The sequence below is a fragment of the Emys orbicularis genome, chromosome 7 (assembly GCF_028017835.1).
Source record: "Emys orbicularis isolate rEmyOrb1 chromosome 7, rEmyOrb1.hap1, whole genome shotgun sequence".
In the NCBI taxonomy this organism is placed as follows: Eukaryota; Metazoa; Chordata; order Testudines; family Emydidae; genus Emys; species Emys orbicularis.
In genome coordinates, this window is record NC_088689.1 from 32,236,037 (window position 1) to 32,245,919 (window position 9,883).

Here is a 9,883-nt window from a genome sequence, read left to right on the forward strand (position 1 = left end):
CTTGGCTAATAGCCACTGAAGGACCTACCCTCCCTGATCTTAGCTAATTCTTTTTAAACCCGGTTATACTTTGGTGGGGATTCCGCTCCGCTTTCTGCTCCCACTTGCTCCAGTGATCAATGGGCTCCAGCGCTTGTTGATTGGCGCCGTGGGGAGTTTGCTCAGGGGGAGTGTTTGCCAATGGGGGGTTTGGCTTTCCCCTCCCTGGACAGGCTCATTGGCTAGACACAGCACTGGCAGGAAGGGGACAGAGCCCGGGCGGCGCCGCCCAGCGCCAATAGAAACCTATTGAAGGGTAATCTGAGCCCGGAGAAATTCGCTGCTGCGGTGCAGGCATCAGCCCTGAGGCTGGGGCTGCTTTCGGGCGGGTTGCTGCTGGGGGGCGCGTGTCTCTGCGCCGGGCGAGGCAGCGCGGCCTGAGGGGGAAGGGAGGGGAGCGCCGAGCGCGGCGGAGCCATGCAGTACCAGCACCCGGCCTCTGCCCCGGCCGCCGCGGCCATGGGGGTGAGCGTGCCGCTCTACGCGCCCACCCCGCTGCTGCAGCCCGTGCACCCCACGCCCTTCTACATCGAGGACATCCTGGGCAGAGGGGCCGGCGCGCCCCCCGCGCCGCACCCCCTGCCCTCGCCGGCGCCGCCGACTCTGCCGTCTCCCAACTCCTCCTTCACCAGCCTGGTGTCCACCTACAGGACCCCCATCTACGAGCCGACCCCGATCCACCCGGCCTTCTCCCACCATCCTGCCCTGGCTGCTACCTACGGCGGCAGCACCTACGCCGGCCCCCTGTATCCTTTCCCCCGGACCGTGAACGACTACACGCACGCTCTGATCCGGCACGACCCCCTGGGTAAGCAACGCCGCTCCCCTCTCCCTCCTCCCCCAGCTTCTCTCCCCTCCTGGCTCCTCGCCTCGCCCTGCACTGGGTCCCCGCGCGGTTGGGTCCCAGCAGGGCTGGCGGTGCTTCTGCATTTCTGCTGCTGGGGGCTGCAATTGAAAGTCATTGAAACTCTCTCTGGCCTCAGTCTGATTTACAGTAAACTGAGAAGCGCTGAGCTCTCGCGTTTGGAACCAGACCGCAGCGCCCGCCCGCTGGTGACTCAGATTTGTTTTCCTTCAACCAAGTGACTCTGAGTGTCCTTAGTAATGTCGCGTGTGGTTTTAGTGGAGAGTTTTAATTGTAGTGAAAAATCGTATTTCAGATCTGAGTCTTTGCCTGCAGATGACTTAAAACGCTTGGCTGCTGATTCTGATCTCACTGGGACCCGAGTAACTCAGGCGCACTAGTGCACCCCCTCAATAAGTCAGATCAGAATCAGGCCCTGTTACTCTTCTGTTGCAACCCCCAGGACGGTCCCTGCTCTACCCCGCTCAGCAAGGCTGAGATCTTCAATCCCTTGGGGGCTGAGCCCAGCCTCAGCCGGCTCAGCGCTCTGATAGCGGCAGCACTTGTTCTTAGTGATTGCAAAACTGGACCTGACTCACCAAATTTGTGCAGTGAAAGAGGCTGACCCTTTCCGTTCATACAGGAAATCTTGAGCTCTCGATAGGAGTAAATCTGGTTTCAGAAGCTGTTAAGTGTTTTCCTGGCTGCCTGAAGCAGGCTCTTCCCCGGGAGTCGTGCACACTGCTGATTATTTTATCGACATCCTCAATACAGACAAATTCAGGAAACACTCGACTTCTGATAGCCGGGATCCGTTTTTCTGATATTGTTCATTTCCTCTGTGTGGGATGTGACTTTATGACAGCTAAAATAACCAGTTGCTTCCTATTTTTTGAGTCTGTTTTGCACCAGAATTACTAAAGCCTGACGCAAGCAAAATCTTGAAAAACAATGCTGCATTTCAAAGGGTACAGACAGAAAGGCAAACAGTGACTCAAAGGCTCTAACTGGAGAGTTGCTGGACCAGAGGCCACTGCAACTTGTTTTATTTGGTTTGATGTAATTAAGTGTGGATTCCTGCACCTCCTTCCATATACATTGCATACGACCATCAGACCCAATAGCTACATTTCGATTGCTAATGTTAAGTAATTAACCACCAATTGCCTATGCCCCTTGGGGGTCTCCAACTCACCTACTAGCATTTGGTATTTAGCTACAGCATAGTCGGTGTGATTAATATGGATATACAAAATACAGATACAGTGATAGATTCCACGTTAGGTATTTCCAAAGAAATGCTGCCAACCCGTGTGGAAGGTGAAGTACACTCCCCTGTACTTTCTAGCACAAACCATTGACAGACTCGAGATAGTGAGTACTTCAGTAAGGCATGCGCTCAGCATGCGGGCAAACATTTGCACAAAGAAGGCAAGGTAGTTTCTTTGGGTTATTACAGTGAAAGAGCAGAAGGAAGCAAAGTTTTTTTCTCTCTCTCTCTTTTCTTTGCGAGATAGACCAACAGGAAACACATTGACGGAAATGTTGCCATAGCCCTTAGGGTGGCTTTAACTGGTCTCCTCTGCTCGACTGATGTAAAAATCAGAGGCGAAAGATCAAGCTAAGGCTGAAAAGTCAGCGTGCACTGAAAGCAAAGCGCCTCAAAGTCACACTGCGCCCAGCACTTGTGGTCCTTCTGGCGAGGGAGGGTACACACAGTGCAAAGGGTCTGCTGTGCAATAAGTTCTGACCAGTGGGGAAACGCACCGACTTCCCATTTGGGAAGCGAGTGTTTCTATTACAGTAAAGGGCCCCGGGTATCACAAAGAAGCAGCAATGTGTGTGCGGCACCCACAGCGAACGCCTCCCCCTCTGTTACCCTAGGACCCTCCGGTGCAGCTGCTCCTAGGGCCAAGTTTCTCTGCAGGGCGGGCGTAAGCCCCGGGACTGGAGCCCAGCCCCAAGCCGCGTGAGAGACAAGCCCCAGCGCCACAGCTACTGTCTGCCACTAACGTGCCGGGATTGTGTCTCTTTTGAAGGGAAGCCCTTGCTCTGGAGTCCCTTCATCCAGCGGCCGCTGCACAAGAGGAAAGGGGGCCAAGTTCGCTTCTCCAATGACCAGACCATCGAGCTGGAGAAGAAGTTTGAGACCCAAAAGTATCTCTCGCCGCCGGAAAGAAAGCGACTGGCCAAGATGCTCCAGCTGAGCGAGAGGCAGGTGAGGCCAAGCAAATCCCCCCACGCACGTGGGAGCACAGTACAGGGCTGACGCGCGTAGGCCCCACAGGATACACATGGGGTGTCCTGCGCCTTTGGGAGCCAAGGCCATAACTCCCCATAACTCCCGAACGAGCGCTCTCCTTGACCGCTCTGTCAACCAGACAGGTGCGTGTAAATCCCTGCATGTTCCGCGGGTTTGAGTTTCTCCTGGGGCTAAATTCGGCTCTCAGTGGCCGGGGTTGAAATCAGGAGTGACTCAGACGTTCTCCGCGTTTACACTGGGGTCGCTGAGCAGCCCGCTTTTTGCTGCTTATTTTTTCTTTTTCCCCTTTTTTCATCCCACCCGAGCAAATGGACTTTGTTTTAAGCTGAGCCCGGGATATACCGAATGGGGGACAACGTTGTGCCCTTTTCTGTTCTTTTTAGGTCAAAACTTGGTTTCAGAATCGCAGAGCTAAATGGAGGCGCCTAAAGCAGGTACTGGGATGTTTCTGTTTCTATAGAAATAAGTATTTTAATAATCTTATCGTAGAACGTGATCGCCTATTCCAGCTTGTATGCAAAAGTCATTTGAAAGGCTGTTTAACCTCTTCACCTTGATTAAAAAGGCAAATAGTCATGCTGGAATCCAGGATGGCTCGTTCAGGCAGCACTAATGTTAAAAGCTCCTAATGTAGTTCCTATATCAATTATGCCTGGGTTTTCACACACTGCCTATTAAAACTCCACACTAATTGTTTTGTAAACCCATATGTTGTTTATCTAATTAACGCAGAGAAGATAAGTAATTGTCAGTAAATTGCTTAGGCAGTTGTCTTTGGGAGAATATTTACTAGTCCTTTTAATTACACATTTATAGCAAGTACAGGCAGATTTATTATATAAAGTCTGGAAAATAAATATACAAAAGCCTGTTTATTGTTTTGAGCCCGAGGGAAAAATAATTAGCTTGTGAGTTCATTTAGTTTAGGGTCAGTCACTTACAGCCCATTAGACTGGAAATTATAATACTTTCCCTCAAATAAAGTGTATACATATCAGTAAATCATTATTTACCTGATCGTACTGTTTTTTTTATCTGGTTAAGCTCCCATCGAGGTACCTGATAAAGGGCTTTAAAAATTATGTAGAAATGAAAAAGATTAAAAATTCCAACATCGTGTTCAGTCTAATCCTCCAATAAACACAAAGTGAAGATTTGTTTTAAATCTTACTATTTTTCATCAGTAATTCGGGGGGGGGGGAATTATATGTTAATGAAAAACAAAGATTAACAGCAGTGTGAAGTTGTTGACTATGTTTACTATATGAACATTTTCCGGTTTCACCTGTTCCTCAGTCTACTTTTATTAATAACTCTAGGTTTATGTAGAGCTGTACTTATTGCTATAGAAATAATTACTTTCAAGGGAGTCATTTTCCCTGAGAAACATACAATGGGCTGATTCCTGCTCTAAAATATCCTGAGACATGGCTTGGAATCTGGGACATTTTAAGTCACTGCCTCCTTTTTAGTCAGTCAGGTCCATATCCCAGGTACATTTCCACCTATGCCTTCTCTTTGCTCTAGAAAGCTTCATGCCTCCTGAATCATTTTGAAATTAGCATTTTTAATGTCTGGTTTTAGGCTTAGGACAACTTGATGGTTGGTAATTTTCTCATTTCTTTCCTATGACATGAAGGGCCTTGGTTCTGCCTCCCATTGAAGCCAAAGGCAGTTTTGGCATTGGTTTCAATGAAAGGATGATCCGGTCCAGAAAGAAGCAGCTGGTCAGTTTTTGCGGTTTATTTTCTGAGAACAAAATCACTTTCAAAATGCTCTTGGATCAAGGTTCTTGCTGGGAGGTATTTGAGATGATGATGATGATATTGCCTGGGAGCCTGGTGCTATTGAGCCCATGACAAAACTGCCAGTGACTTCAGTGGGAGCGGGAACAAGCCCATATGGATCCCTTATGTTTGTGATGCCTCTTAGCTGTCCTGTCCCGTCTCATTTTGGTGCAAGCACAGTTCCTCCTTCCTTAATGGTCCTTTAATCCCATCTGCTCAGTGGGACACTTTTATAAGGAAGAAGTGCTCACAGCTGTACACATCCATTTCCATAAGCATTTAACAAGCAGACCAGCGCATTGAATCGAAACAGCCCAGACCGCCTGAAAATGCCCCAGAATCGTAGGCTTAGAACTAACCCCCTCAAACAATTCATTTTGCCTCACAACATTGCCTTGACTCACGGGTGTTCTGATTCTGTTGGCTATATTTCAATGTCAAGCTAGTTGTTTACTGATTAATTTTAGGAGAACCCTCAAGGCAGCAAAAAAGAAGAAACTGAAAGTGTGGATAGCCACTGTGATAAAAGGCAAGAGAGCTGTCTGACCCCTGAGCAGAAGAATAAAGAAGTCTCTCTGGATGGGTCTCAGTACACCCCCTCACCAGTCTCTCAGGAGGACCTTGAGTCAGAAATCTCAGATGATTCCGATCAAGAAGTGGACATTGAAGGTGATAAAGGCTATTATAATTCTACCCACTAATGGCTCCACTTTTAAGAATGGACCCTAATTCAGCTTGCACTTTAATAGGAGCTGGCTTGTAAAGAATGTTTTGCTACAGAAGAAAACTTCCACCATTTGTCAGAGACAACCACTTAACCTAGTTTTGTAAATCTAAAACCAAACTATTTTGTGCAGACAGTTGATTCATGGGCAGATCTTTATTTTGGATAAAGGAACAGGTCCATGTTTTGTATTTAATTTGTAAGATATACTTGTACATTGATTAATGTTCTAACTGAAATATAATAATACTATGTCCTGTCTTTACTGACTTGGGTCTGATCCAGCCATCTTTATGCAGTCAGGCAGAACTCCCATTTATTTCAACTTCAACTGGGAAGTGAGAGTGAACTGCAGGGCTATGACCTTTTATGTATATACAAAATGTAGCTTAAAAGAATAGACTGTCTTTCAAAAGTCTCCTTTCCTATCAAAGGAATATATTTAATGAAATGGAGAGGGATTTGATAATTCTCATCAAGTGCCTTATACCTTCCCTCTCATGACGCATATGGTGCTTTTCTTCAAGACATTATTCTATTTATGCTACAGGTCATTTGTAAAAGCTGATTTTTACTTTTATATTACACACAATTCATATACAGTGCCCTTTTGAATTCGGGGTCCCTGGAGATGTTGCCTTGCAATCTGTCTGATTCTATTTGTAGGAGAAATATTTTTGATTAAAATCTATCAAGCTGGTTTTGCCTGATTTATAGTTTACTTCCTCTGTTTCACAAGAAAATGTGACAAATGATAGGGCCCTACTGTAGGAGAAAAACTGACACCAGCTGCTGGATGGTAAGGTAGGCATGAGAAGTTAATGCCTATTGTATACATATCTGCCTCTGTATATATTCCTTTGCTTTACAAATCTTGCGGTTTTATACCTCAAATTGTTCATATTTTGTACATATTTGTTTATTGTTTAAAAAAAAGCCCCAAACTGGTATTTAAATTTTTGTTGAAGAACTTGTCTGTGAAATAAAACTGAACTCTGGACCACCCGAGATATTGGACAGTCACTTCTTTGAAACATGCATGTTTGCAATAGAATTTATGTCTTTTCCAAAAAGCCTTTAACCAACTCCATTTCCAGCCTATCATACAACTGGGGGGGGGGGGGGAGCAAGTTTCCTTCTGAGTTTATTGGTGGGATGGGTCGTGAAACTGACTTCATGGCTTTAGAGGATTCTGAGCAGCTCCATGCTCAGAACTTCTCGGTTGAATTTGGGATTGCTTTTCTCTTACAGCCTGCAGCTCCGCCCTCGTGTTTGATACAGTCTGTAAAAAATACCATGCCCCCTGCCCATCGGAATACAGAGCGAGGTGGAATATTAGCCACCGAGAGAAGGGGGCGGTTTTGAAGTGTCAGTCCTGTTGTAAAGTTTTACAGGGAGCTCTTAAGTGATCCAAGTATTTGGAGAGAGGAAGAAAAAGGGAAACTTAAATCAAAGTGGACGTGGGGTGGATTAAAAATGAAAACCTTTGTGGCTCCCTGGGGAGGGGGGTATTGATTTCCCTGGCGCTGCCCAGCTCTGGCTGCCGTTGACCTGCCTGAGTCAATAATGGTTATTTATCCTAGCCGCCATTCTCCGAAATCAGGCGAGTCTTCTGGGAACAGGAGCCCCAGGGAATAAAGGGGAGAGAAGACAGTAAGCTGCCGGGAGGAAACGAGGATGGGAGAGGGTTAGGCTCAAGGACAATAATGATAATCGTCAATAAAATATAATAATGCCTGCCACATTTGAGAGAGTCGCGCATTCCCCAGCCGGTGTCTTTCTTACACCAAACTCTACAGCTTTGTGCCTCCTCTATATTAAGTGATGTGTTATTGCTCCTATTATTATCTCCATTCTATTCCGAGGATCTGGAGTAGGATCGCTCTCTACCCCTGCCCTACAGACAAAAGTCTGCGGTAAGCCCCTGGGTCAGGCCTCGGGGGTTTCTCCTCAGCAAGTGACCCTGAGCAGGAGGATCCAAAAGAACTCGTGGAAATAGGTTTGTGAAGAAGGGTTGCTAACGACTGGGCATCCTGCTGGTTCCTCAAGCCGACTGAGCCCTAGTTAGCACGCGTGGGTGGCTGGCGGAGACAGCCAAACTGGCTGCTAATGAGGGTCACTGCAGGGGTTCATGGGTTTGTGGTGGGACGTGTTGTGGGGGCTGAAATGTTGCCAGGAACCCAACCTGGAGGTGTTTTCTCCAGACAGGATTCTGAATGTATCGGCAGTGGCACAGGGCTACTGCCAGAGGCAAAGGCAGAGCTGAGGAAGAAATGGCAGCTGTGAAGGTCTTTTCGGGCTCAGTTAAGACTCTTACTATGCAAACAACTGTGTTCCCCAGGGAATCTCCCAGTTGTCGGACTACAGCCGGCAGAATCTGGCCCTTTGCACTAGTTACCTTCTTGTGGTGAGAAGGGGAATTTCCGAAAGGGCCACCATTGGGGAGACCTTCTCCGGTATAAGAAAGTAGAAAGTGCCCTGTGCCCTGAGAAAGATGGGAACAGGATGAAGCTCTGTGCTTTCTGCCTGCCCTAGTTCCGTAAGTCTCATCAGAGAGGGGCCCGTTCCTGCTTTATTTACTTCAGTGGGAGTTCTGGGTGCGCAGGTATGCGGGTGCAATACTTTGCACTGAATATAAACACTCCCCAGTGCGGCATCTTGCCTGTTTTCAAGGAGCCTGCTATATAAATCCCCGCTCCTGCGAACTCCCAGTTACCTTTGGTTAACACTTCAGTCCTGTTTATATGTGTGTTGGGACATGTCCGGGGCAGTTTCCCTCCCTTCTGCAATTACATGGAGGCTGCCTAGTAAACATTCTTTTACCTTGGCAGCCCCACAGTACGATTAGGGGCCAGGATTGGAATCAGACCTATTTTCCGTGGGGGGTGCATGTGTGTGAGAGTGTACGTGGGAGGGATTGTTTTCTCTACAGCTGTGCAACACCAGAAAGGAAATTACCTCTGAAAACAAAAGCCTTTCCCAGAAGTAATTTGTATTAAGAGAATACAGGGTTGTTGTAGGCTGCAGATTTGTCCTTTTCTTCCTTTAGCGCAAACCAGTGATAGCGCAGGGGCTGCGGCTGGGAGAAAGGACTTCTCTCTGTGTGTTTCCCAGACTCCAGCGGCTGGATCTCTCTAGCCTTGCTCAGGCGAAACGCCCACAGAAGTCAGTGGGACTTTCCCTGTGTAAAGTACTGAGGGACTAGAATCCCCAGGAGATAATTCCAGATGCTGTTAGTCTTCACCGTGGGCAGACTGTGCCTCTAGACATAAAGCCAGGGGAGTCCTACCTTATATTAGGGTTTTCTCTTGTGACCATCACCGTAGCATCTAAGCAAGGGTGTCCAAATATTTCTCTCTTTAGAAACAGCTGCTGTGTGTTTGTGGCTCGACATAACGAGCCAGGTTATGATCCCACTTATGCTGGTGTAAATCCGGTGTAACTCCACTTAAATCAATAGACGTATTGATTTACACCAGGGTAAGAGACTTGCGTCTGATGAAGTGGGCATTCACCCACGAAAGCTTATGCTCCAATACTTCTGTTAGTCTTAAAGGTGCCACAGGACCCTCTGTTGCTTTTTACAGATTCAGACTAACACGGCTACCCCTCTGATACTAGACAACAGACTGTGGCCTGATTCCAGTACAGCTTCATGTAGCACTGGGACAACCAGCGAATCTATTCTTGTAAAACAGAAAGAATGGGACAGAATGGATTATTATAGGCTCCTACTCTACTTTGCTAGAGTTCAGTGGAACTCTTCCAAGAGGTATGTCTTGAACTTAGCACTTTGATTTATTTCAGGATTGAAATGCACAGTTCCTTTACAGCCTTTATTAGTTCTTTAGGTGTCCTCAGTGGGCCAAATTCTGCTCCGCACCCAAAAACCTTCACACCTTCCCCACTGAATTCATTAGTGCTGCACATAACTGAGAGCAGAATTTTAGTGGGCCAACTTCAGGGGGTGGAAATCTATGGACATCTCTTGGTGAAATTCAGTGGTTTGCTACATTCGCCTCTGCTTGTAGGCTGCTCCTGTTTTGCTCACCTCCTGAATGCCAGTTTATGCTGCGTAATTTATGCCACCTTTCGAAAGCCCCCAATGAATGAATTTTATCTTTGTAACCTGATTATACCAAGAGTCTAAACACCTTTAACCGCTTTTATCCCGGTGCGTGGGCACAGCATACATCAACCAGAGCTACGTTTAGTAACAGAGCTTT

General features: G+C 47.1%; 1 protein-coding gene across 1 annotated transcript; it reads left to right on the plus strand.

The window, feature by feature from the left end:
* Window positions 1–456: 456 nt before the first annotated feature.
* Window positions 457–6,653, plus strand: HHEX (hematopoietically expressed homeobox). The gene is made up of 4 exons (XM_065407878.1): window positions 457–847; window positions 2,923–3,101; window positions 3,530–3,580; window positions 5,401–6,653. Exons 1-4 carry the CDS (start codon window positions 457–459, stop codon window positions 5,632–5,634), a joined length of 855 nt encoding a protein of 284 aa, XP_065263950.1. The 3' UTR covers window positions 5,635–6,653.
* Window positions 6,654–9,883: the final 3,230 nt, after the last annotated feature.

What these genes read in the sequence shown, in the direction of transcription:
- HHEX (XM_065407878.1), top strand. Translation starts at nt 457, where the DNA reads ATGCAGTACCAGCACCCGGCCTCTGCCCCGGCCGCCGCGGCCATGGGG. An exon ending in GATCCGGCACGACCCCCTGG is followed by an intron (nt 848 to 2,922) that starts GTAAGCAACGCC and finishes TCTCTTTTGAAG; the next exon opens with GGAAGCCCTTGCTCTGGAGT. An exon ending in TCCAGCTGAGCGAGAGGCAG is followed by an intron (nt 3,102 to 3,529) that starts GTGAGGCCAAGC and finishes TGTTCTTTTTAG; the next exon opens with GTCAAAACTTGGTTTCAGAA.